Below are 27,732 nucleotides of genomic sequence, written 5' to 3' on the forward strand. Positions count from 1 at the left end.
GTTTGGCTATTTGCTCGGTGGCAAAATGACTTATCCTTCGGGCAAGCGGGTATCCCAAGGATACACGATAAAAAAAGATACAAAAAGGGATAGGAAAGAACTAAATAATGTTAAAAATCTACAACGATCAACATCGATCGATTCAAATTGACCAATATTAGTTTATTTTCCAATCCTTGACTCGTTACAACTATTTTGTGGAAAAAAAACACAAATGGATAGGGATTAAAATTAATTAGGATTTTATAGAAAATAAAATGTGTGTTGTGAACCCTGCAGGATGCTAAAAAACGATAAAGCCATAATCCTCGCCTAATGAAAGTATGATTTTATTAACATTTTCGTAAGTAAGGGTAATAAATATGTGTTTTTAATAGTATCATTTAAATGTAACTTTAATTTATATATTATATATATATTTATATTTACTGTACATATATATTTATATTTAATTTCATAATTTTAATTGAAACTATTGTTTCGCTTTAAAGCTAAAAAGTTTTTTTTATTAATAGTCCCATTATATATAAAGCCAAATCTCTAAATTTTTTAACGATTTGGTATAAAATCCTTTACTATTACCAGAATGGGTTCAAAGACTCAACTTTTTTTTTGGAACTGGAACTACAGAATTTCTTAACTTATGTTATGATGGTTTTTTCCCAAGTGCAAGAAAAGAAAAGGCAAACAAAAGTTTGACCAGCGAAGCGTTCACTTTTATGGCGCCAATACTTAGTTGCCTGGCTTTATTTTGCCGACTTCCTGGGGGCTCTCCTCCGAGCTTCCAGCTCCCAGCTACCAGCTCTCGAATCGATCCATTGATTTTCCCGCCTCATTTGCAAAGACACCACCTGCACCTGGGCCCGCACTCCTCGACCTCGGGGCTCATTTGAAATTTTGATTACATTGGCAACGCGCCGAAGAGGAACCTGTCAGCGACTGATACGCATTAATTACGTTGCCCTTACCTTTACCTTTACCTGGTGTAAAAAGCAACGCCTCCGCGCTAGACGGGGCCGCTTATTAAAATTGAATAAATTATGCAAAGGTGCAAGGTCCGCCCGGCAGTGCGGAAAACCGGAGCCAATACTCCTACGCCCGCCTGTAAGTACCATACATATAGATATATGTACCCCTGGCTCCGCAAGATGGACACCGCATAATTAATTCCGGTCAGTCGTCAGCGGAGAGCGAATGCAATCAGCGTCTTAAGCTGCCAAAGTCAGGACCTCGCCGACCTCACAGGACCTCCAGGAGGAGTACCACTGACGTCATTTAATGACGAAAGCCAGGGGCTTTCGCAGGATTTTATCCAGGGTTGAGGTTGGGGAAACCTCTCCATTCATCACTGGCTTACTAAAAAAGGGATTTCTAAGGTGTAAATAAAAAAAAGGTAAAAAAACTTATATTGACCAAAAAACAGTGTTGTAAACAGCTCACATGCCACAAGCTTCCGGTTTTTATGCCAATTTTGGCATTTCTAAAGTTTTAATTGCCATTTTTTGGGAAAATAATAAAAAATAAAACATTTACAGATTAAATGTCAATCGACTCGAAATTTTATTACAAGTTCAATCAGGATGACATTCCAAATTTTTGTAACTTGTTCTACAGCTATGAAAAAAATGTCTACTTTTTCCAGTGAATTAGGATCAGTAAGTTTTTATATTTTCAAAAAGAGACCATAAAGGATAAACAAAACTTTTCAGGTTTTAATGCCAACCAAATAATGATTTTATTACGCGTTGAACGAGGTATATCTTTCCAAAACTTTTAACATGTTCTCCAGTTTTTAAAAAATCTTTGACTTTTTCCAGTGAATAGCATCATCAAATTTTCATATTTTCAAAAAGAGATAACAGGGTAAAAAATAAACATTTCCAGGTTTGAATGCCAATCGTTTAGGGATTTTATTACAAGTTGAACGAGGTATATCATTCCGAATTGTGACAATTTTTGCCCAGGATATGGCTTTTATTAGGGGAAGTTTAAGATAAAATAGCTTTTAAAATATTTTACTTACTATTGATGTGTTTGGGTCCCTTCATGGTTCAAAAGCCAGAATATGAAGATCTTGAAAGTGGAAATCTTTCTTTGGTGAGTGAGGACCAAGAATAAATATGATAGCTTTGCAAATGAATGCGAGTGATTGCACAAATGCACAAAGCCAGCCAGCCGTTTCCCTTGTAGATGGCATCGCGAAATTCGACAAGTATTTCGATTTCATGTTTCACGCCCCAATAAATGCCCATTTAAATGCCGGCAGCCGAATTTGCATACATTTATACTTATGAACATAGTTTGGCCAATTGCCTCATGAGCCGCCGGCTGACAACTGACTGTTTTGTTAACTCCATTCAGAACAAGTCAAATACGCATGGTGATGTGCTGTTCGTTAATTCTTTAATGGTTTACACAAATAACAAACTGTGGTAACAAGATCAACAAAATGGCCTACACCAAGGGAGCTTGTAACACATTATGTTTCGATAAGCTTTATCTTTATAACAGCTATTATAATAATACTCTTTAAAAAGTGCGTAAACAGTGATAATATTATATCAAGGGATTTAAATATATCACCCTTTACAATTAGCATTTTATAAACTTAAGTACTATATTTTTTTTATTATTTCCTAGGTGCTTAAAAAGACTTTATAAAGTGCTAGCTCTATATTATATAATATTAATAGACAATCAGGTAAAGCTCTATTTACAAAGTACTTATGTCTATTTAAATCTAGCCATTCGAAGAGCATCACTTTGTTGCCGTGATTGCTTGCAGTCCTTTTGGTCCTTTGGTCCTGTGGTTCCCTGTAAAGGACATTCGTCCTGCCCTCGGAGATTCACTCTTGATGAAGGCAATTCCAAATGGTCTGCCTGTCGGTTAATCATATGTGTGTCCACCTTCCTTTAGGAAATTATCCCTAGAGTCCTGTGGTGGAGGTCCTGCCACAGGACGTCTTCCGCGGCGGTGGCAAATCGGATGTGTAGTTCTGATATCGAGACGAGCAGTTAATGGCCTGCGGGTACAAAAGGAGAAAGACTGAGAAAAATGATGGAAAATTGTCCAAATTTAATGCGAAAATAAAAATACATTAAGTACTGATGGCCCAGTGAAGGCCATTCACTGTTTTTGGCCAAAATATTTGATTAATGATCTGTTTTGATGCAGAGTCACCCCCAAAAAGGGGGGAGTGGCAATTGGGGCAATGGGCCGAAGGCTATTCCCTTGTCAAGGCCTCTGGCTGCGATTGTTGCCGTCGCTTTGCATTTGAATGATTAGATTTGATTCAATATTCAATTATTAAAGTGGTTTGAGGTGTTGAAATGCCGGCAGACAGGCAGTTGCCAGGCAACCAAACTGGGACCTGGGAACTGGGACTTCCACTGGAATCCCATCCCTATTGAGGGGAGTGAGAGGAGTTTGCATATAAATGATTTATGAATTTGCGCTTTGATTGAACTGCCTGAAATTGTTGATTAGTGCCTAGTCACAGGAGCAACAAGAACAACAACAGAGCAGCCGGGAAAGCCGGGAAAACTCTGGGGAAATGAATTACGGCCTTTGAACCGCCGGCAGTTACGGTCTTTGGCTTCCTAGGTGCGCTGTGCATTTCGCATTGTCTGTGCCTCCTGCTCATTATTCGATTACGGCAAATGCACAACAGCGAAAAGCTTTTAAAGCAGGTATTTAACTGCAAATTTGCCACCTGTTTACTCATAACAGAAATGCAAATACACTGGGTATTACTAAAAAAGAGACTGCATAAAAAATAGTGGTTTTTATCATCTATAATTTGTCCTGTAGACTTGAAAAAACATGCATAAATATAGCAAATAAATAATACATTTTCGAAGAAGTACGTTATTTGTTTACATTTACATTTAATCCAAATATGTATTGAAAAAAAAACTGAACAAACACTTTAATAGAGAGTTCAACAAAGAATAAAACCACAAGCTTTTAAGGGGTAATAACTTCGGTTTACATTCGTAACCGTTTAAAAATACATTAATTTCTATTGGTTAAATAAAATTGTATTAAAGTAAACTGAAATACATTTCTACAGATTTTTCACATTCAGCTAAAAAGAAAGTGGTTACAAAAATGTAAAGGAAATAGAAAAGCACCTAACAATTACTATAAACAGAAAAGTGGAATTGTAAAAATAAATATCAGTCAATTAACTTCAAATCTTTTGATTCAAAAACAAGGAATTTCTTGTTAAAATCAAAGCATAAAGTTCTTAAAAAATCGCAATAGATTTAAATCTGGTAGATAAATATTTAAATTCAATTTGAAATTAGGATTACAACCACATGGCTTTAAAAGTGTCATAGAAAAATTGTTGTAACATAAATTTAAAAAAAAAAATACATAAACCATTATTTACTCCGCCTTACAGTTATGTTTAATAGGTAGTTTTCTCAGAACTCACATCCTGGTGCGTCGTGGTCCACCTGTCAAGCCTCTTGGACTGCAGGCTCTTTTGGGTTAAATGATTTGGTAAGGCGTGAAAATGGAAAAACAATGGAGAGACCAATGCGGCTCATGAATAAATGCTTGTCCAATAGAAGGGCCCGTCACATGGCCAATTAATCAGATTGACATATGCCCGACCACGTGGTCTGCCTATCCGTTTCCGGGAATTAACAAAAAAAAAGGCATTCCGAACACGCTCGCGGCGCAAAACAATAGCAAAAAACATCAACAGTACACACAACGGCTGAGCAATTTAATTAACGTAATTAATCTAATTTAATGACTTGACAAACACATCAATTAGCGAACGGCAAACCGAGACAGCATCAGCATCTCCAGTCCAGGAACACAATTTATATGCAAAGTGCCAAAAAGCTTTGGCGGGAAAACACGAAGGACTCACGCACCGCAGCGGGAAAACAAATTAAAATATTAAAATTAAGCCACAAAATGATTGAAAGGAAATGTTTCCTTGTACGCTGAAAGTAAGGCTAGCCGATCGATGAGTACCGCTGTTTTTCTTGAGCCTTCAGTTTGTGTCTGTTTGTCCCTAAAGTAATTAAAAGTAAGTAAATGGAAAATACCACCCCCTCCCCACGGGGGGCGGGGGGCGTGGCTGGCCAGTGATTTGCCACCCACCAACGTTTTTTGTATTTATGCAAATGGCCGCTGACCAAAAGAATTAATGCGTCCCGAAAGTGAGTTGAATTGGAATGAGCCTCGAAGACCCAAGCTCCAAAAACTGCGGGCAGCCGTCTGTTTTCACTTTTTTTTTTTGGTTTTTTCTTGTGGGCGGAACATCAGCGAATGTCAATGAATTTACAGGGGGTAGAAAGCTATAAAAAGACCGAGCTGAAAAAAAATGTAAAGCCTGTAATTTCCCATTGTCTCAATGCGTTGCTAATTTGGGCATATCTTTAAATAGACGAACCATTTGTACTTTAAAGCCCAATTACTGTGCAATTTCATGGAAAATTGTGGAATGCATGCGAATGGTATGCCTCGTAAACTACTTCGATGCACTTCATTAAATTGACAAGACAAAAGATTTCCACACACACACACATCCATCCAATAATGGAAAATATTTCTTCCATATTACCAGGGGAAAGAGTGCTCTTTTGTGTTAATGCCCAGCAGCTGCGAAACGTCGGGTTGTTTTGCCCTGTTTTGCCGGCTTTATAAATAGAGAAATGAAGATGGACGGTCGGTCCATGATGATGATCCCATTTGACGGGCCAGCTCGGCTGCCTAGGCTGAAATTATTCTGTAAATTCTACATATTTATATCGTAAATACAAATTTTGATGCTTCGACCCACGCGGCGTATGCGCGTTTTTCGCACTTAACTCATTGAAACCGTTGCCCATCGAAATTTTAATGGGGAAACACGCGCAGAATACTCTTGAGATTCTTTTTTGGTTTTCTTCTGGTCCATTATTATCGTAAATTATTTAATTGCATTATTGGTTTTTTATTTTTGATTTGAAATCAAAACATTGGCTCATTTAAATTCACATTAGGATTGGAAATGGAAATGCGGTTAAGCGAATATGAATCGCAATCACATATGGGTCAATGGTTTTTCTTGTTTGTCAGTCAATAAATCAATATGATGGCTCACTCAAAAATTATGACAAATAAAAGTTGCCATCAAATGAAATGCAAGCGAAAACAATGCTCGGAAAATAAGTATATCAACCGGCAGTCGAATCATCGATATATTGACCCAGCACTCAAATGTCGCCCATCGGAGGACCCTTCATCCGGACACTTGACCGCACCCACTCACCTTGTAGAAGGCCTTCCGGAAATTCTCGGAGAGGAAGGCGTAGAGCAGCGGGTTGATGCAGGAACTGCTGTAGGCCAGGGTCTGAGCGGTGACCTGGATGATGAGTTTGGTCAGAGTGTTCGTCTCGATGACTCCCAGGGACTTGAACAGTAGGAGGAGCTGTGGAAATATTGTTATATTGTTTGGAAATATTTTATATTTATATTTAATTTTCAGTAAAAAAGAAACTAATATATAAGTAAATGGTAAACTAAAGATTAACGTTGTACAGTTCCAATATTATTTATGTGCTCATATGCGCTTTTAATGATTACTACACGTAATATTAAGGTCAAAAAAAAGTATTCAAGGTAAACATTTGATTCAACATGTATTGTTTTCTAAACTTACAATTAAACAAATAATTATTTTATGATAAATTTTTGCATATTTTCTGATGCGTAATAATGACTAGCAAAATGTATTTAAGCAATTTTGGAAAAATAATGTTTTGATGGCAAAGTAAAAATAATGTTTTTTTAATTTTGATCGGTAATTTAAATACTGAACAGTTCTGGGCGAAATTCTCTTTTTAACATAAGCCGAAAAGAACACTCAGCTGATTGATCCATAAAATTTTATCGCTCAGCTTTTATAAGTTATTGAAAGAGTTTTGTGTATTTTTTAAAAGGTTATTTGAGTCTTTTTTAAATTTTAGATTTTTATATGAGTTTTTCTTAACAAAGAATTTATAAATTCTCTGCTATTTGTATGTACGATATTACCTATGATCATATAGGGTTATTTTAACTCACCTGGACGGGCAGCCAAAGTGAGGCGAATGCGATGACCACCACGACGACCAGGCGGGTGACCCGCTTGCGACCCCGCTGGGACTCCTTGGACATTCGGACACCGGTTCCTTGGTGCCACAGTCGCATGATCATCCGCATGTACAGCCCGCTGATGATCATCAGGGGCAGCAGGTAGGAGCTGATGAAGAAGGTGACCTGGTAGGTCTTCGGACCCAAGAAGTCGTTGGTGGCGAACGTGCACATGCCATAGGTGATGTTTTTCTTGGCATCGGTGTCCACCTGCGGAAATCGATGATAGAGAGGATTGAAATGATGGAAACTGGTGTGGGAATCGAATATTGCGCATACGTCATGTTGCCAGTGACAGTTGCATGGCAGCCAAGCAACGCCAGACGGCCAACAGCCAGACATCGTAAATAAAACTAAACTGTCATACGAATAGTTCGGACGTCGACAACTAACTCGCAATCTCACTTTTGTTCCTCTGTCGCTGACATTTGGCTGACAAATTGTTCTGCCGGAGTTTTGGATTTGGATTTGGGATGGGTATGGATTTGGATGTGGATGTGGGGATACGTAGGGGGTACTTTCGGGTTTGGGCTAGACGAGACTGGTGTGCTGACGCTTAGGAGGGTCATAAACTGCCTGGCCTATCGTAAAAATATTTGCAGCCTTTTGTTTACATTTTTGTTTACAATCTCCGCCTCTTCACCGCGCTCTTGCCATCGCTTAATGCGTGTGGAAAATCGTATTTAAAAAATTTTTCACGTTAATGCCCGGGAAAATGCTTACAAAAATGTTTGTTTATTACCCGCCCTTGTTTTGGTTACACTGAACGAGAGATCTGGTTGGTCCACAAATTGAGTTGGCAATTCGAAAATAGGAATCTGTGCAGCGTCAAGTGGCCAAGGCCATTGAAGTAGACCCTCCGCTGATTAATGGGTTAATTTGCTTCGCTTGTTTTCCACCATACAAAGGCCAGAAAACCCAAAGACTTAATAGACTTGACAAGCCATTAATGCCTTTCCCTCGTTTCGGTTTCGTTTCGAGAGAAAACCCAATCAAACAGCTGTCAATCAATGCCATGACCTGGAATTTGGAGATCGCATATCTAGTTACGCAGTCGGACATATGTGTGCCTTTATGATTATAAGTTATCGATTTCTAATAAAAAGATAATGGCACACGCTCACACAGAGAGCCCTCATATGATGTACATATGCAATTTTGCCGGGCTAAATGTAATATGGAAATAATTAATAGCAAACTGTTAATTAACATGTTGATCAAACATGACTTAATTATGCCTTTTTATCGCATGTTTCTTTGTATTTGCACACGCACGGCCAGATAACAAAGCAAAGCACACATATGAGCATTCAATTTGGCCTGTATTTTTCCAGCTTAATCCTTAGACAAAGCAAAGCAAACACATAAACAAACAATAATGCGACCCATTGGAACCCTGTGACCCCTCCTCCCCGCATTTTCCCCAACGTAAACAAGGCTAACAAAACCGAATGGGAGAAAAAAAATATATAACGAAGCGTGAAATGCCATTTAATAAAATATTAGGTTACAATAACAACAGCTAGAGCAGCAGTGGGCCATCGCCATCTCATAGATAAAATATCTCATCGATGGGATGATTCGTTTAATTAACCGCGACTCTTTTGCTTTTGGCAAAGGAAAAGAGAAAAGTCCATGGCACACATGAAAAGTTGGTCGTGTGCTATGTGGCATTCGCTTTATTGGCGGAGGGAAATCTGTTGGAAAATGCCCCCGGGAAAATCGGTGACGTCAACAGGAAAATAACCCTTTTTACCGGCCGTAACGGTAGTTGATATGTGTAATGGATAAATAAGATATTTAAGATAACACTGAACGATTCATCAATATTTATTAATTTCTAAATTCAATAATGCCAACTATCTCCTAACTAAAGACCTATTTGAAATGCTTGGTTTATTAATAAAGTGTCCAATATATTTAACATTTTTTTAAGCGTTAGCAAATTAAATTGTAAATTAAACAAACAAATCTTTACATTTTAAAACGGCCTACAATATGTGATAGAAAAACCATAAAACCCTCTTTAAATGCTCACTTAAAGTCAAAAGTAAACCTCCCAGACTTTAGATTTGGTCCACCAATTAAAAACCCCCTTTATATTTGATATCGCCCGCTGATTTTATACAAACAATGAATATCTCTGGCGATTATTCCGCAATTAAATTGTTTCTCGCACTTTTCGCATCGATCATAAAAGCTTAAAGTCCAAAAGAGCTCTTCAAGGTCGCCACCCGCGAGCACATTTATCATACGCAGTGTGCGCCCGAAGTTCGCAAGTGCAAAGTTTCCATAATGACCACTTGTTACGACTTACGACTGGTCATGATTTACGTGCTTTTGGATCAACAGTTGAAATTGAAATGGAAATTGTGCATAGAGCAGAGAAAGGGGAAAATTGGGGGGCAGATAAAGATACCGCCAGTTGGCAAGTGTTTTTCGCTGGCTATCTGGTCTATAATTAAAAATTTATGAATTCAAAATAGCAAATAGCAAATTAGTAACAAAAACAAATCGAGCATCTTGCAAAATTTTTAATATAAACACAAAGCACAGCAAAACAAGATAAAAAGGGGAAACTTTAATAGGGGGCATATAGTAAAAGCAAATGATTTGTATCATGCAGAATCAGTCGATCGGGTTGGGGTATTCGGGGTCTTGGATCTTCACCTTCCGTATTACGATACATTTATATCTATATCTATCTCAAACCAAGAAACAGCACGGCATTGACGTGCAGCGAGAGGAATCTAACGAGGTGACGATGATGGAAAGCAATAAATTTGCCTGGTCCGTGTTCTTCGCAGCAGATTAAGGCACAGCAGGCCTCCCAACCTCCCACAGCACCTAGTAAAACCACTCCCACTTACCATCACATCGTGTGTGAAGAATACCGGCATTGAGATGACCAGCACTACGATCCACAGAGTCACGATGGCAATCAGGGTGATGTTCTCCGTCCTCATCATCCGCGATCGTATGGGATGGACCACTGCCAGGAATCGATCGATGGACATTAGTACCAGCGTATAGATGGAGGCGAAAGCCGTCACCACAATCAAATACTGGACACTGCGGCACCAAAACCTTCCATATGGCCAATAGTACACCATATAATCCGTGGCCGTGAAGGGAATGCAGAGGATAACGAACATCAGATCAGCGGCGGCCAGGTTGACAATCATCAGATTGGTGGTGGATCGCATGTTCTTGTTGAAGACCACCACCAGGATGACCAGCAGGTTCCCGAAGAAACCCGTAATGGCAATGGCCCCGAAGAAGAATACCACAATCCAGGGCAAAGTGCCGCTGATGGCCAGCCACTCTTCATCCGTGAAGAAGGAGGTGATGTTTTCATCGCTTCTCGAAGCATTTAGGCTGATTTTCCCCAGCAATGTAGAGTTCTCCATGGTTTCCATTTTTGTTTCTTATTATTTTGATCACTTTATTGGTAATTTCACTGATTGTCAAGGGACATTTTCAATTTTTCAACAATTTGAGGATATTATTTTATTTTCCGTTCACAGTTCATCGAACTCAAATAACAAATTTCCAATTAGGAGATTTGCACAAAGCGGCCGCCACAAAAATTCAATTATCATGAGGAATACGAGGGCGCTTGAGAAACCGTTGAGAACCCGTAATGCATACGCCGTGTGGAACCGAACCGAACCAAAACGAACCGGAATTGTTCACAACGTGGCCGGGTGGCAAAAGCAATTTGGTCCTTTGGCCCGATAAGGGTAATTGTAGTAGGGTAGCTGGGTAGCCAGTCAGGTAAGAGGTAAGACAACAATAAAAGGACAGCAGGAGGAGAGTTCAAAGGTCCGAAGGACACGTTCAAATCGGCGCCGACGCAGCCAAACTGTGCCGTGTCACACCCCGACGACAAGGAGCATGCCAGGATATCCCATCCTCGAGGACCACGTCGCTGCACCTACACCATAAATTCAATATGATGTCTTTCTTTTCGCTCCTTTCGGTTTCTGTTTACGTTTCTGGGTTTTTTGGTTTTGTTTGGTCTCTTTTTTTTTATTGACAAACGGAATGGCATAAATTTTGGTGGCTATATAACCGAAAATATAAGCGTTTCCAACGTTTCCTTTTGTTTCGCCAGGGAACTGTGTATATATTTTTCTCGATTCCACTCTAGTATTTTTGACCAATTCGAAAGTCCACACTGCACGCGTTCGTATCCAGCGCCCAACTGATTGCTGGCTGGGCTTGTTGAGGAACACGTCGATGCCTCGGCGGCGGCGGCGGTGGAAAAACGCCGGCAGCGACGCCAGCCATCCCAGCGAGAATAATGGCAACAATAGCAGCAACCAGCGGCGTTAGATTTGTGCGTGTGAGTGGGGCCAACACCTCCTCCTCCAGTTGCTCCATCTACTCCTCCACCTCCATCTGCCATCTCCTCCCCCAATCCTCATCAGCTGACTGGAATGTTTGCTCTTGCTGCTCCAACTGTTGGCCCAGTTGAATGGGCAATGGGCAACCTAAAGCCACAGCAATTGTTGGGGCAATCACTACTTGTTCTGGGTCTGCCTTCGCTTTTGGTCCTGGGTCCACCATTGTCCTGCACAGCTTGGTGTCCTGGCTGGATGTCGTCAGCCTCGTCACACCTCTCGTCCTGCGTCTCCGATGCACAGCTGGCGCTCGAAGCTCTGCCGCGTTTAGTACTTTGCTTAATTTCTCTGATTAACTGCCAGCAGAGGTGGAATAAAAAAAAAACAACAGAAAGGTGGCACGCGCCCATGTTCACGCCCCTCACTCTTACACAGGAAAAAAATGTTAACCATGGGATAATCTTCTTATTATATTTCTAAGCCTTTTGTAAGCAGAATAGAGCTGCTATGCGATAAAACCTGCAGGCAAGTCACAAAAGTATGATAATATATTTTTTAGGAACACATGAATAAATGATTTAAGTGTTGAGAGAAAATAAATAATACTTAAAAATGTTTTAAGATTTATATTCTTGAGAAAACATGAGTAATAATGTAAGTGATAGTAATATTGAACGAGAAATTTACCTTTCAAGATGTCAAAAAACGTGTTCATCATTAAAATGTGCTCATAATTTCACATCTTTTTATGGTTTAAAACGTTTTGAGTCAGTCTATAATATTTCTGAAAATTGTAGAAACTATTTTTATAAGATTTATGTTTGCATGACACACAATATTGTTAGGAAAACATGAAAGACACAATAAAATACAATATTTTTCTTTAATTTATCTTAGCTTTAAATATAGTAACATTGTTGAAATGGCCCAACTTAATGTTGAAAAATTAAAATATGAAATATCTAAAAATATATTTATAAGATAACTAACAGAATGAACCTTATTACTTGCCAATACATGCTCTTCAACGAGCTGTTTTTGATCCGTGTAGGCCAGAGATCAGATCCACTGGGTTAACACCTTTTGGTCGCTGGGGACGGCTTGTCACAACATTATATAACCGCAGGCGGCAGATAGCTGGGCCTGGGGTCTTGGCCTAGGCCAAATCCCGCCTCATTTACATGCTTTTTATTGCCGCTGCCAGCGCAGTGCTCACCTGTCACCTGCAGAAGCCGACTGCGCCGTCGACGTCGGCGTCTGCGTCAGCGGCAGCTGTGGCCCCCATCAAATCTGCGGCGGGCTGTCCTGTCACCCCGCATTTCAGGCTGATGGGGCTGATGTGGGGCCATGGCTCACTGCACCCCTGACGAGGACGTCGGCAACCTGATGAGATTAAATGCGAATTAAGCACCATGAACAACAACAAAAACAACAACAACGGCGGTGGCTAAAAAAAATAAACCAAGAAATCGCCACGACGACAATGGCCAGAGCAAACAGTAAAAGGCAAAAGGCGGAATTATGTTTGTTTAATGTGCAGTACTGAGGATTTAATGAAGTCTTTAATTCTTAATGCAGGTTCATTGCCTATTTAAATGGCCAACAATGGCGGTAAATTGCTTAAATTTCGGCTGAAAAACCCGGAGTCGCCATCTTGCCCATTCCTACAATTTCATTGCATACTTTGCGGCTGGCTAACAAAATGGACCGGAAATGAAATGAAATGTCTTAGAAGATAATGCAAAAATTTATTATGCATAATATTAAATGGATATTAATAATAATCTACTTATTCTTTGATTTTAATTTTCCATATTTCAAACAATTAGTCTAGAATCATTCTGGCCATCCATTCATCCAATCAATATTTTACATTGAATTTTATATAATTGTATGATTAATCTGAAAATAATAATTCATTTAGCTATTACTCTTTCATAACGTGACTAATGAAAATTAATTGAAAATTTATGATTTGTGTATGCTGATGTTTAAAAATACATTTTTTTTCTACACTCAAAAACTATTTAAATCCTGTAAGTCCCCCAACCAACCTTGAACCACCACTTCTGCAGCGTTTTCACCAAAATGGAAAGCATTATTCCAGGCGCCCACTTAAATTAGCATCTAAATAAATGACTGCCAGACATGAGAGTTTGGGAACGAGGATGAGATCTTCACATCAGCCACACACAACACACCCACTTGAAATTTTCACTCGCCCTGCATTTTCCCTTTTCAACGGCACAAGCAACAATTTTTGTGTGATGTCAGAAAACTTTCGACGTGATTGAAATGCTTTTTAATTTTTCATCAAAATCATTTCATTGCGTCAAAATTGTTTGGGTGCTCCTCTGGGCTGCCGGCTTGATAATCCGCATGGCACACACAACACCCACTCACGGGGATCGGAATCGGGAATGGGATTGGGATTGGCATTGAAGGACCCATCTTGCAGGGACACTGAGCTCAACCTTTTTCGTGAGCTGCGATGGATTGGTTCATTTTTGGCATAATCATGCGATAGGGATTACCAGTCTCTGCCAGGGACATGAACTTTTGGTCGTCGTGAGAGGAAACCACAGTGGGTGAACTAGAAAAATGTGATTTTTAAATTTTGACCTTAACTTAGTGATTTTACTACCAGATCAATCGAAGAATTCAATTGCTACACTGGTAAAAAAAAGGAATAGTAAATATTCACTATATAAAAATATATAAATATTTTAAATAAGGGTGGTGATTATTAGTTATAATTTTAGTTCTATTTACTTCTACCATTTTTTATTTTTATAAAAATTAACTTCGGAGTAAAATTAAAGTTTAAAATCGATTTAATTCCATATTTTATTTTACAACATTTAAATAGGCAATGGAATTATTGGATATATTACAATTTTTATCAGTGTGTAGCTCAACCAAAAATTGATCTAAAGTGGGGCAGATAACATCCACTTTGCACGGTGGTTTCGAAAAGATTTAACCACTGTTCGAGCGCCAAAGTCAACCTGTGACAAAAATGATGGATTATCGCTTTTTGCGCTAACGTTCACATGTTTTTATTTACTCGCATACATAACCCGGCCAGAAACCTGACCCTTTTTTCGGCAGCTGCCAGGGGAATTAATAAATGTAAATCCGCCTGAGAGTGCCCAAAAAAGGAGGCGATGGCAATGGCGACGCTTAAGCCACACAAAAGACCACACTAATCGCCTTTTTCTCTGTTTTTGGTGGGCGCTACGCTCGGGATTTGGATTGGAAATGGTTGGGTTTTTGGGGTCGATGGCGGTACGGCGACACAACTTTTACACACAGCTTTCGCTATTTAATCATTCAAATTGACTTTTCTTTTCTTTCGTTTTTTTTTTTTTTTGCTTTTTTTGTTCCCCGCCTGATGGACGTTAATTTTGAAATCCCTTTTTAAACGCTGCCCAGCAGCGGTTATTCCGCAACTTGGCTCTACGCTCGCGGCTTATAAGTTTTTTAGCCTTCTCTCATTTTGTTTTTTTCGTTTTTTTTTCTTTTAATTTTTTCCGCGAATTTCCTATCCTTTTTGTTTTTCCACTAGCGCACTTAGAATGCGCTGAGTTTGCATTTGGCTTTCATTTTACCATTTCACCGACCGCCATTCTTCTAGCTTTTCCCAGTCGCCTTTTTTAGTTTTTTAATCAAGATGTTTTAAATGCGGCCACGCCAGTGAATGATGGATTCCATTTTGTCTTTTTTCCTTTTGGCCTGCGAGCTCTTAGCCTCCCCCCAACAAAGTAAACAGAAAGTTGTGGCTGGTGGGTTCGGCAAAGATTTATGCAGATAATAAAATGAGTCTTCAAATGAATAATCAAGTTTTGCATGGCTGGTCGGATGGTACCGCTCATAATTAAGGTCCGTCCTTGAGCCCAGTTTTTCAGCTCACTCGATGATGGGGCTGCTTTTTCGAAACCATCCAATCCAGCTCTTGTTTCAAAAGGCAATACAAATTTGGCGAATCCAAGTCAAGGACTGACAGCATTTTAGCCAAATGACGAAGGATTCTTAAAGTGGTCGCCGGCAATTTGGAGAGTCCTGCCTGCCTGGACAAAGTTTATAGAAAATTAAATTTTCTAGTGCTTCGCCGTTTTATTACCGAGAGGGCTCGCTTTATTGTTACTTGCATTTCAGGTGCAGCAGGACAATAAAATGTCGCGGGCGGATGCGGCCATAACTTTCCGGGAAAACTAGAAGAGCCAAACCCGATGCCAAAGCACCAGCCACTTGTTAGACTTCCTAAGGCTTTCTTTCTATCTTTTTTCATCCCCCACACCCCCTTTCTTTTTGTTTTTATTAAGTTCCGTGAAAAATGCGATTTTTACGCGCAGCTGCACGCGGCCATTGTGAGGAAAATATTACAGTCGGCGGACTCACTGTCAGCCCTGTGGACACACTTGTTGCCATTGTTGAGATACAAAATTAACTTTTACGCTTTATTACCGCAAGAATGGTGAAAACAAAACAAATCTTAAGTTGCAACAACTGCACTTTGGCAAATGCTTCAGCACACCATGAACTTCTGCCTTTCCAGTTGATGTTTCTGATGCTGCTGCTGCTACGGCTGTTCCTGTTTTATTTGGTCTTGTTTCCGGTGTCGCCGCTTTTTGTCGCCGACATCCGGAGGCCATCAAAATTGCCGGAAGCGCGAGCCGGGCAGTCAGTGGCATTGTCATCAACTCAATTACATTTGCGACTGACTCCTTGCCGCCGAAGGGAAGCTTTTGTTCGCTGTTCGCTGTTCCCTGTTCGCTGACTGATGACAGGGGCCGCCTAAACAAGCCGCACAATACGCGCGGCGTCGTTGGCTTTTATCTGGCCACGCCCCCATTTCCCAGCCGCCGCCGCCGCCCCCAGGAACCATTGTATCCTGTCTCGTGTGACGGATGCGACAGGAAGCGCTGCGAGTCTTGATAGTCGGACGCCGCCAACAAAGGCTGCAGAGAAAAAGAACAAAAAAGAAGGAACAAGGATCTCGGAGTTAGGGAGTACCTTTCCTTATATCTATGGCGCCATAATTTACCGCCGCCTCCGTAATCTATGGCCATGTTGCTCCGCCAGCGGAAATGTTTCACAGAGATTAGCACAACATGTCAGCATTTTGATTTACCTGCATGCCAAGAGATTTACCCCAAACACAAACACAGAAACACTCAACCATCACAGAACTAAGAGGCTCAGGTTCATCGAATCAGTATCGGAGTTTTGGGGTATTTCGAAGCGAATCGAATAGAGTAATTGAGTATCATTAGCCAAGTTTATGTCTGAGCCTCCATTTCCAATGCAAATTGAAAGGACTGCGATACGGCATGCGAACGGCAGGTGCTCATCTCCAGTCGGTCCTTGAGCGGATTATCCAGGCAGAGGTGCGTCTCGGCATGGAGGAGGTGGGTTCCGAGGCGCAGCCATCGCTGGGACTTCCTCGTGGTCTCATTCCTGCCACACGGCTGGAGGGTTATCCGCATCCTTAATCCCACGCCCAGGCACAGCTCCCGCTGGGTGCTCAGCTGTCCACTGCTGCGCAACATGCTCCACTGGGTGATGTCGCTGAGGTAGCAGCTCGCCAGGATCAGCTGCGAGTTCTTCTGTCTGGCATGCAGGCACCGATCCTCATTCCGCAGCGTTCCCGTCGCCGACAGTTCATCAAAGTGCAGCCTGCGAATTGATTTGGAGTTGGTTATTTTTAATTTAATAATAACTCAGATAACTGAATACACAGAAAATAAAATCTACAACATTTTCAGAAAATGTAACATCAATATTTACCATTAAAAACTTAAAAGATATTCCCAATAGATGTTCTAATAAAAATTTGATAAAGGAATATATTAATTGAAAAATATTTTTTCATATAATTTATTATCTTATTGAAAGATTAAAATAAAAACTAAGTATCAACGTTAAGCGAGATCGACTAAGGCTTAGCACTATCTTGTTCTCACCACCCATCTTTTTTCATATTTTTTTAACCACCCTAAAATAAAAGAATTTGACAGATGATAAGTCAAATATCTTAACTTATAAAGAATTTTTAACGAAAATAAAAAATTAAAAATGCTAGTACTTAATATAATCTCAATATTTTTCAGTGGTGATTTCTAGGGTAGTTAATCTATTAGTTAATCTACTAATATTACCAATGAACACCCAATTTTTCATATAATATTTTTTCCAGTGCGCTGACCTTAGTTCGGGATTGACATGCCGCAGATACCATTCGAAGGGATGGCACTGGCGCTCCCTCCGCAGCTTCTGCATCTCGTCGTAGGTGTGATCCAATGGAATTCGCCTGGCCACCGGCCTCAGTGCGTAGAACATATTTTTATACTCGTCCAGCCAGGACTCGGCTATGATTTTTGAATTGCTGGGAAAGGGGAGCAGTCCAATCAGCATGCGATTGGAATGTTTATATTAAACGGACGCTGTGATGAAATAAATTGAAAAATACCAGAGGCGGTGCGGTGCGTCCATTTCACACCTAATCCCCGACCTCGGCACTTTGGAGCACTCACTGCAGATAGGTTTCCTGGGCCGGGCTCAACTGCTGGTCCTGGTCGGATTGCGGTGGGAAGTCGAAGGCGTGGCGCCGCCGGAAGATGTGTCCGATTCGACTGCAGGGCACGATCTCAATTTGTCCACCGCAAAGCCACAATTTAATGGCCAGCTCGATGGACTCGCCGCCCCAGATCTGCAAAGGAATACAGAAAAAAACAGAGGAATTCGCTGGGAAAAGTGGCAGAGAAAAGCTCGGTTCTCGGTTCGACATTAGCAATTAGACCACTTGTCACTGGCTAATTAGGTTTAGCTCTCACCTTCAGATACGAATTGAAGCTGCCTAACATAAGGAACCAATCGCGTGACATCATCAGGACTCCTCCAGCGAAGGCAGGACTTTTGTAGGCCATCTCGGGCAGCTCCTTGATGGCCAACTGCCTCTTGAGCCAGTGAAAGTGCAGGGACCAATCGAAACCGCCCTTCAGCATCTCGTTGCCCTTCCGGTAACTCAGGGTGGTCGGGTCAATGGGGTCAAGTAGTGGGCTAACTGCCAGATGGGGATCGAGAGCCAATCGCTCCAGCAGGGGCTCCAGCCACTCCTCGTTCACCTCGCAGTGGCTGTCCAGGAAGAGCACATAATTTCCGCTGGCCAAGGAGGCGCCCCTGTTGCGCGACGAAATCAGGCCCATGCGCTTCTGGTTTCTGCGGAAGATGAGGCCCAGGCGATCCCTTCGCGCCGCCAAAAACCCGTCCATCCATCGCATTAGGTCGTCCAGCAGGGTCACTGTTAATTGAGTGATAAGTGCGAAAGTAGTTGGTGTTCGGGTTCAATAACCTACCATCTTGGCTTCCATCGTCCACCAGGATTAGCTCGTGCAGATACTCCTCCGGCGTGCGTCTCAGCAGGGAAACTACAGTGCGCAGCAGCATCGAACGCGCCTCGTTGTGGAAACTGATCACCACACTCACTTTGGATGCCAAAGGGGGCGGAAGCTTAAAAGGGCGGGTCATGCAGCTAGGAATAATAATAATAATTAAATAATACTAATCATATGACAAAAGTATCTCTAAAATGAAACGATGATAATTCAATTGCGGGTTATACTAAGCTAAGAAAAAGCCAGGAAAATATCTAAAAAACAAATGCATATAGCATAATTATACACATGAATGTATAAGGTCATAAAATGTTAATCACTTAGAAGGTTGACATTAAAATAAAATAACTAATTTTAAGATAATGATCGGTAAATACCCTTGTAAATTATTACACAGTAAAGTAAGTTAATGATTAAAAAGAAAGGATTACAAGAAAACTATATTTTAAATACATCTAGATTTGCAAGCTATCAAGGCAACAAGTTCTTTGATTTTTTTGATTTCTTACCCATAATGCCTTGTCGAAGGCAAGTTACGAATTACTCCCAAAGTATCACTTAAATGAAGATTGTACTGGTAATAATCCTCTGATCTTGGCGGTGTATGAGATATAAATTCACGCCAATCCAGAAAGTGAATCCCACTGTCATTTGAATGATGTAAGGGCTGAGAAGAAAACTTGATAGATTTAAGTGGTAATTCCTTAAATTCCAAGCAAATAGCTCACTTTACTCGCGGTAATATCATTATTTCGTTTATAGACTATAAATTGGAGTACCAAGATCAACTGACAGATGAGGAAGACAATGATATAGAAAAGGCAACGGCGGGGCCGACAAATTTTTCCACTGGCAAACATGGGAAATATAAAACGCAACTGAAGTGATTCCGATTTTGTTTCCGCATGGCGTTCCAAGTGGTCACAAGTCGGGCCGAAAAGCGAAACTAAATCGCCGAGATTGCGACTTCACGCTCTGTATTATGACTTCTTTGCGGCCGCCTTTCATATTATCACTTTCCCGATTTCTATATTTGATTTTCAAGAGCTTTCTGTGTCGTCACATGCAGCAGGGGCGATATTGTATCGAATGCCCTATGCCGTGACTAGCTCGAAACCATACCATATCATCGCTTTCTGTCACACTTGTCATTGATAAATGCTCGATAAGTTTAGCAAATATTTGTGTGCAGCGCGCAAGGTGTTAATTGCAGCAGACGAAACTATCTATTACCCATGAGCTGTCAGGTTTTCGGGTGTTAAGGGGGGGCCAAGGGGTTGTTAAGGGAAACGAACAGGTGAGCTACATGTTATCGATGATATTTCATTCATAGCCCTTGGCGCAATTCGCTATCAAACATTCACAAGTTTTTATCCAATGGATTGTGATTGAATGTTATTGATATGGCAGAAACTATTTGGCCAAATAGCAAAAACAGCGATTATTAAATAATTGGAATTCAACGTTTGCCACGGGGAATGCGAAGCTCCCTCATTTGTTTAAGTTATTTTTGCATTATAATTGCATTATTTACTTCGTCGGTGTGTGTGTGTGTGTGTGTGCTTACAAGCGTGGAAATATTTTGCAATTCATATTTTTCGCTAGCAATTAATTGAGTGTAATGATTTGCACAATTTTCCACCCACTCATTATATACTGATTTGTTTTTTCCCCCCGGCAAACATAATTGCTGTGAAACATAATAATATGATGGACTTGCAAATATAGACTATTTCCTGTGTCAATCAGTTTAGTGCAAATAAATTGAGGCTGCCAGAGGGATTTCTGCGCCGGAGTGAATTAAATTGGCTACCAAATGGCCAGCGAGATTCAGTGCTTCACTCGCATATTGGCATTGGCTTTTTATGGCCTTTTGTTGCTGCCATAAATATTTCAAAGGCCAGCGTCGCGTCGGTTGCGAGGCACATCTATATATCTACCATATATCCACCGGGCGCAAAAAAAAAATATGGAAAAATGGAGATGGTTCATCCACAGACACCATTGTCCATATTGGTTAGCGTCCGAGTTTGTTGCTGGCAGAGGAAACCCCTTCCTGTGTGATGTGATTTTATTTAAAATTGTTAGGCAAAGCGGAAGTAACTCATTCAGTTAGCAACAAAATCAGGCGCCATGCCTGGTCCAAATTGGAGTGTGACTTCCGCATTGCATTAGGGTTATACTTAGTTGTTGGTAGTCCTTGGTACTTGGTCCTTAGTCCTGTGGCTGCTGCTCAGTTGCTGATTGACTTACGTGCCTCTCGTTTTCCTCTTCGCTCCTGGGTTTGCCGTGTTTTTTTCTCAACATTTTTTTTTTTGCTAGTTTTTCCCCGGTTTTTACGTGCAGCGGAAATGCATTTTTCCAGTCACGTCCCCACCGACCAGACAAGTGTGCAGACAGAGCTGAATCGGTGGCTGTAGCTCCAATTCCAGCTGCTGCCAGGTAAGACATACGCCCCCACTGAGTGGTAGCGACGTCCAAGGATTCTTTTGTTTTCGGTTGCCATTGGCGTGGGAATTTATTAAGCCGAGCGTGATCTATGCGCTCAAGCTGGTTAGAATTAAAGTGCTTTGTAATGAATGCACGGGATAGGATATCCCTAGGATGTCCCATAGGTTACCCAGGGGATACCTAATTGTATGCCGGGTCGCGTGTGCAGCTTAGAAATTAAGTGGCGCGGCCAAATTCAAGGGCGGCCAAGCAAACAAAATTCGATATTCAATATGGTTTTTTTTCACTTTGCCGCTTTCTCTGCTCTCACATCTTTTCGCTTTGCTTTCCCCTCGAACCTCGCCTATCAAAGGCAATCGCAAAAGCCGTAAAACAAATAAAAATAAAACGAAATTATGCCAATAAATGAATTATAAGGCGCTCGCACAACGCGGCGTATACGCAACGCCAGTCAAAAGGAATGGGCGACAATGCCTAAGTGGCATGTAAATGTGTGTCAGCGTCTATGTTGTGTGACTGTGTGGGTAAGCGGATGTATGTGTGAGTGTGTTACCATGATTATTATAAGGCCACTCACACACACCCATGGCTGTCTTTGGCTGTGTGTGTTATGATAATGTTAATAGCCCAACACAGGCTTCTAAAATTTTATTAGCAGCCAGCTTATGGAACTTTGAAAATAATAACAAAAAACCAGCAAAGAGTGCCCCTGCTCCCCCTCTCGCTCACTCCTACAGGCAGCTGTCTCTGTCTTTCTCTCGCCTCTTGTTGGCCATAAAGAATATTGAGGAAATTGCTTTCTTTGCACTCGAAATGCTCCGCAGACCAGGCCGCTTAGCAGGGTGCACTCATTTCGAAATTGTTGCGTATTATCGTAAAATTTTACGCACACCCTCACAGACACCCAGACACAGACGAGGGCCAAGGACGTGCGCACACATACAAATGCGATTTTGTGCACAGAAAGAAATCCCAGAACATCAATTATAACAGCATTTTAGAATGGAATATAATATTTCTTGAATAATATAATATAATATTTTCTTTATTCTATTCAAAATTGAAAAATATTGTTTTAGCTCTTAATAATATTTGAATCCATACTTTCCTGTATTCCTCTAATTCTTAAAAATCCTCGCCCAGGATTTTATAAATTTCTTGGGTATAATAAAAGAAAATATAGACAAGATAGATAATAGGATACATTAAATTATTCAGAAACTTGACTAAAACAATTATTTAGAATTAAAAAGAATAAGAATATATATGATCTCTTTTTTTGTGTATGGAATAATTTTTTCGTTCAGCATTGTTTGGGTTCTCCCTTGAGCAGACGACCGCATTTTTCTTGTCAAACAGTTCCATAACCAGCTGCAGCCACATATTCGCTTATAAGTGCGTGAATGTCTGTTCAAAATAATATTTGCAAAAACAAAAGAAAATATGGAGAGGCGCAAATTTGTTTGTTATGCCCCGTCCCCAATTTATGAACTGCGGCCGCGCCCTTGAATTATTTAGTTTAATTTGCCAAAGTGCTTTCTCCATAAAATGATATGTGGCTAATTTGCAAGGACCTCGTTCCCCGGGAAAGGGGGACAAATCGCAGCACGAAGATCAAAAAGGAAAATCGAAAAAACCAAAAGAAAACACATGGACAGAAATATAATTTCAATGATTTTCCATTTCGATTTGGCGGAAGGGAGAGGGCCTTAGAGGAAAAACCATTTTAATGATGTTTACACAGTTTGTATGCGCCTGTCAACATCCAATGTATCTACGAGTTTCAGAGTATCTGAGTTCCGGAGTCCCAGCCTCCCCGTCACATTATATGGTGCTTTATGGCGATTGACTAGAACTTTTCACTATGCCCGACGGAGTACTTTAGTTGATGACATTATCGCTGCAATACAAAAGGTACTTTTTTCCTGCCACTGCCACTTCATCTCAGTGTTTGTACAGTTTCTTCTCATTCATTCGGTTGGGTGTTTTTTTTTCGTCAATGACACTGAGCCAAAGGACTTTTTCCCGGCAAATATTGCTAAGCGTCTGCGCGTTTAATGGCCCTTCTTTTGGGGCAACTTTGATTTGGCAGCGGCAACAGCGGCGGCGGCAGCAATTTTTCATTAATTTGATTGAACCTCAGCCAGTCGAACGGAAATGAGGCAGAACAATTTAATGTCATATTTGTTGCACACACAAAATTGTTTTCATTTGATCTTCGCAGCTCTGAACTTGGTTTCGGGAATCGATTAATTTAAGAGAAATAATTTTGGACAATAAATAAGGCGATTATTATGATATTTGACCACTTCAAACAAATTAAGAAAAAAGACAAGATCCAGGTTGGTTATATTGAGAACATATAATTTTATTAATTTTATAAACTTGTGTCTGTGAACAGAACTAAATTATCTTTAACACCACCATTTTAATAAGAGAACATGAAATGGCACTTCAGTTGGTTGTTCGCAGTCGAACAAATATATCAGCTTTACTGGCAATTTGACAATTATGTCCCAATATGTTAATTCCACAAAAGCTGTTGCGCCACACAAAGGGTATGCCAAAGTTTTTCACACAACCCTCGGAATATTGCATGTTTTTCAAGCAAACGATATCATTGCCGATGACCACACCCTCGGGATCCTTGATTTCACGTCTGCATTCCAAGGTCGTTGACTGTGGAGTGTACTTCTTCTGCAGAATGTTTCCATTCCAGCTCCAATACTCCACTTGATGTTCAGTAGGAGGTCGATACTGGCAAATGGGTGGCGGATTGGTGAACTTTTCCCCAAGTACTTTGCTCAAATGAAGTAGGATCAGCAAATCACTGGATTCTTTGGCTGTATAATATTGGGACACAGTGCTATCCGTGACAGTGTTTGTAGAGCCATCGGAGAATACCAGAGTGAAGTTCTCCGCATGCTGATCTGGCTTGCAATAACCAGCGGTTAAAATCTGTCGCCGATTCACAATGATTCCGCTGCAGATGAGCCTGTCGTTGGCCATAAAACGCACCAGGTAATCCTCCAAAGGCGGTGCAGCCAACAAAAGTTTGACGTGGCTTATACCCAGCAAAGCCAGAAATAGTATACCCATTTTTAACATGATCACAGATAAAACTAAATGTAAATGACTGAAATGGGGCCCTTTGAATGCCTAAGATTTTCCTCGCCTATTTTGAAAGGCAATGGAACCGATTTGAGGAATGATAATGGGTCTCTTTTATTATTAATTATTTACGGTGCTTACATTTTTTATTTAGTAAATCTGGAATTGTACTTCTTCCAACTGCCTTATATCAAATCCTAAAAGTACTGATGGAATCAACCATGACTATTTGCGTAGTGACTGCGTCTGTAGCCGAAGTGTGGACGCCAGTTACCATTCTTATATTGCATCTTGAGATGTTTGGTACCTGATTCGCCTGGACTAAATGTTAGTAAGGCCAAAAGCAAAAATATGCCCACTTTCAACATGGCGGTATTTGAAACTGACTTCTTCTATAATGTTACATGGCTTTAAGGGGAAAAAAAGCAACCGATTCGAAAATTGGTAATGGATTTCTAATGGTATTTAAATATGGTTTCGGATAAACTGTACATAAAACTCTTTTTTCCAAAGCTTTTAAGAAATCAACTTAAAAGTGTTTTATTTATTTCACAATTACAATATTGTGTCTTCTATATGGCTGTTTTTAATAACTTCCATTCCTCTTATAGAGAAGTCAAGAGCATCGTAGACCCTAAGATATAAATCGACTCCAGTGAAGGCGGGACAATTATGGCCCGCCACGTTGATGCCACATATCTCTTCGTGATGAATCAGTGGATTCCCAACGGCGTGCTGGCATAGGGCAGTATACTTCATATTCTTCACACAGATCATTGTACTGGTGGCCACAACTCCTCTCGGATCCTTCAGACGATGCCGGCACTCCTGGATGGGCTCTGTGTAAGTTATCTGCGAGTGAATGCTGTGGCGACTTCGAATCCAAAGAGGCAATTCAACGGGACTGTAGTTTGGCAGTTCTATGTCGCAGAGCTTCACTGTGTCGCCCATTACACTGGATTTGTGGGGGGAGTTCGGTAGTTTAATGGCGACTAGCAGAGAATCGGCGCCCTTCAGGAAAGTCTTGTTCAGGGGATACTTGAACCCGTCAAGGATTTCATCGTCGAACATCTTCATCGACACTATATCAGGGCTTCCATCATCGAAACAGGTGGATGCGGTGATCACTAGCTTTTCGGAAATCACAGTTCCCATGCAAATGTACTTGTTATGTTGATAGATGCGAACCATTAGCTCATGGAGCAGTACTTTCTTTCCTGACTTAGTCAACCTCACCACGGGCTCCTTGGAGGTGCCATAATGCACAGTACCATTTATTTCACCTGGTACCGCCTCAGCATCAGTTTTTGCAGTACGAGTTCGTTTGTAGTCCATCTGTGTTTTTGGATTGTGCTGCGCTTTATATTCGCCCATCATATAGCGATGAAAGTGTGTCTTGCTTGATTCCGACTGATTTGCTAGGACTACCAGTAGCAGGATTTGAAAAATCCAAAGTGAACGCATCATCGTGACGCGAGGAATCCCCTGGTACTGACTATATTTTATATTTATATTTTATCTCTTTACAAAAATGTTACGTAATCCATTTGACACCCCAACAATTGATTTTCCATGCCAATTTTGGTGTATTTATGTAAAAAACACAAAGCTTCTAAGCCGTTACCATTAATTTAACGATATACTTATATTTTTGTATCTAAAAAAAATACAAATATTATCCCTATTTCTCTCGGAAATGACCTTTATTAAATCAAGCTTATATTCTTAGCTGTTTTGCGAACACAACTAATAATATTCGGGAACTTCTTCGACATGGTGCTCCATTGAACCCTTGTCGTCCTCAGGGGTTCCACCATTGAGGGGATCACCGAAGGGAAGTTCGGGAACATTGGCGCCAACGTAAATATTGGGATCCTTATCGGCCAAGAACTGAAGCAGGGGTGATAACGGGGCTTTTATAGAGGTGTTGTAGGGACCCGTTGCAGTGAAACCCCTGAGCGCATCCGTGGCCATCTGGATGAATGGTACGACAGCCCTGATCGGTATGTATATGTCCATGTTGGTGGAGTCATCGTCCTCGTCGCAGTGCTCCCCATATATATTTATTCCCACCAGTTTGTTATCCTCAAGTAAGGGATCTCCGGGTCGGGTGCTGCAGGTGCTCTTCTTCGAGTGTTTCTTATTCATCACACAGAAGAAGTCCGACTCAAAGGTGGAGATGTGGAAAAAGTCCTTCAGACCGTAGTGAATTCGGCAACGATCGTATTCAAAAACCCGGGTCTTGTAAAAAGTGACCTTGTAAGTGGGTGGTCCCAGAAAGGCCATCTTAACGCTATCACCCATTTTAGGCTTCTTGCGATTCAGAGGAATATAGCGATATTGGGTCCTCTTGAGCTTCTGGGCCAGGGCGAGCAGAGCCACATGGTTGATAAAGTGGTCATCCCGGTTCACCGGCATGAAAAAGGCCTTCACCTGGTGGGGTTCAGTATTTGGTGCGAAATCAATGGCAGTCAGTATGGTCATTTTTTTGGCCGTATACTCGTAAGTCGCATCGGTTCCTGTGGCATAGAAGCAGTGCGTCGATGTGATGATCATCCTGTGAGAGATCAGGGCCCCTGCACAGATCACAGATCCCTCATTGAGGACATTTACGTAGAAGGACACGTGCTTTTCGTGATCAAAAGGAGGCCTGGTGTGGGCTTCCAACGTTCGTGGTTTTTTCCGATTCTCGAGGGCCTCACGATTGTAGTTCACGTGTTTATCGGAACTGTGGGCACGATTGCGGTATGTGGGTCTATGGTAGTTTTCGATGTACCTCTTTACCCACATGGAAGCACTAAAGTCGAGCCCTAGGATGAGCCAGATACATGTGATTAGGAGCCGCATGTTGAAATAAAACTGGCTCTAAGCAGGGCAACTGATTTGGATTCACCATGGCAAAAGGGCTTTCGGTAACTAACTTCATTAGTTTCACTCTAAGTACGAAAAAGAAATTCACTAAGAGAAAATATATTTAGTTTCTTAAGTTACAAAAAGAGATAACCAACCTTTTTTTATTATACTAAATAACTATTTGCTTAAGAAGTAAGATCCTTGTTCTGAACTTAAGCATTTAAACTATTCCATTTTCTAATTCCCAAACTACAATTTTTCAGTTACAATACTTTTCATATATTATTAAATCACCTACAACTCTAAATACATTTTTGTGTTAAAATTTATATAATTTGTCTTGTTAATTTAACATTTTTAAAGCTATTTTTCCAAGTGTACCTTTTGAAATATTAATTAAAAATTTAGACGAAAGCCAATCGGCAGACTCATC

At 40.7% G+C, this 27,732-nt stretch overlaps 5 protein-coding genes across 6 annotated transcripts; all 5 read right to left on the reverse strand.

Annotated features, from left to right (window-relative positions):
* Window positions 1-2,386: 2,386 nt before the first annotated feature.
* On the reverse strand, window positions 2,387-11,344 carry AstA-R2 (Allatostatin A receptor 2). Of its 2 annotated transcripts, none has more exons than XM_017071320.4 (4): window positions 10,012-11,344; window positions 7,073-7,351; window positions 6,279-6,437; window positions 2,387-3,023 (listed from the first exon to the last, which is right to left on the reverse strand). In XM_017071320.4, exons 1-4 carry the CDS (start codon window positions 10,558-10,560, stop codon window positions 2,928-2,930), a joined length of 1,083 nt encoding a protein of 360 aa, XP_016926809.3. In that variant the 5' UTR covers window positions 10,561-11,344; the 3' UTR covers window positions 2,387-2,927. The 2 variants fall into 2 exon arrangements, with proteins under 2 accessions (XP_016926809.3, XP_036673574.2); XM_036817679.3 differs by lacking the exon at window positions 2,387-3,023 and adding an exon at window positions 4,416-4,490.
* A 4,589-nt stretch (window positions 11,345-15,933) lies between these two features.
* LOC108007610 (putative polypeptide N-acetylgalactosaminyltransferase 13) lies at window positions 15,934-19,835 on the reverse strand. The gene is made up of 7 exons (XM_070996726.1): window positions 19,613-19,835; window positions 19,394-19,563; window positions 18,846-19,021; window positions 18,324-18,790; window positions 18,024-18,199; window positions 17,696-17,875; window positions 15,934-17,166 (listed from the first exon to the last, which is right to left on the reverse strand). Exons 1-7 carry the CDS (start codon window positions 19,742-19,744, stop codon window positions 16,770-16,772), a joined length of 1,698 nt encoding a protein of 565 aa, XP_070852827.1. The 5' UTR covers window positions 19,745-19,835; the 3' UTR covers window positions 15,934-16,769.
* A 3,954-nt stretch (window positions 19,836-23,789) lies between these two features.
* LOC136117164 (uncharacterized) lies at window positions 23,790-24,434 on the reverse strand. Its single transcript, XM_065866855.2, has one exon. It carries the CDS (start codon window positions 24,432-24,434, stop codon window positions 23,790-23,792), a length of 645 nt encoding a protein of 214 aa, XP_065722927.2.
* A 101-nt stretch (window positions 24,435-24,535) lies between these two features.
* LOC108007615 (seminase) lies at window positions 24,536-25,933 on the reverse strand. Its single transcript, XM_017071321.4, has one exon. The coding sequence runs from the start codon at window positions 25,911-25,913 to the stop codon at window positions 25,002-25,004; it is 912 nt and encodes a 303-aa protein (XP_016926810.4). The 5' UTR covers window positions 25,914-25,933; the 3' UTR covers window positions 24,536-25,001.
* Window positions 25,934-26,056: 123 nt separating this feature from the next.
* Window positions 26,057-27,308, reverse strand: aqrs (aquarius). Its single transcript, XM_017071322.4, has one exon. It carries the CDS (start codon window positions 27,291-27,293, stop codon window positions 26,193-26,195), a length of 1,101 nt encoding a protein of 366 aa, XP_016926811.2. The 5' UTR covers window positions 27,294-27,308; the 3' UTR covers window positions 26,057-26,192.
* Window positions 27,309-27,732: the final 424 nt, after the last annotated feature.

Source organism: Drosophila suzukii, chromosome 3 (genome assembly GCF_043229965.1).
Source record: "Drosophila suzukii chromosome 3, CBGP_Dsuzu_IsoJpt1.0, whole genome shotgun sequence".
Classification (NCBI taxonomy): Eukaryota; Metazoa; Arthropoda; class Insecta; order Diptera; family Drosophilidae; genus Drosophila; species Drosophila suzukii.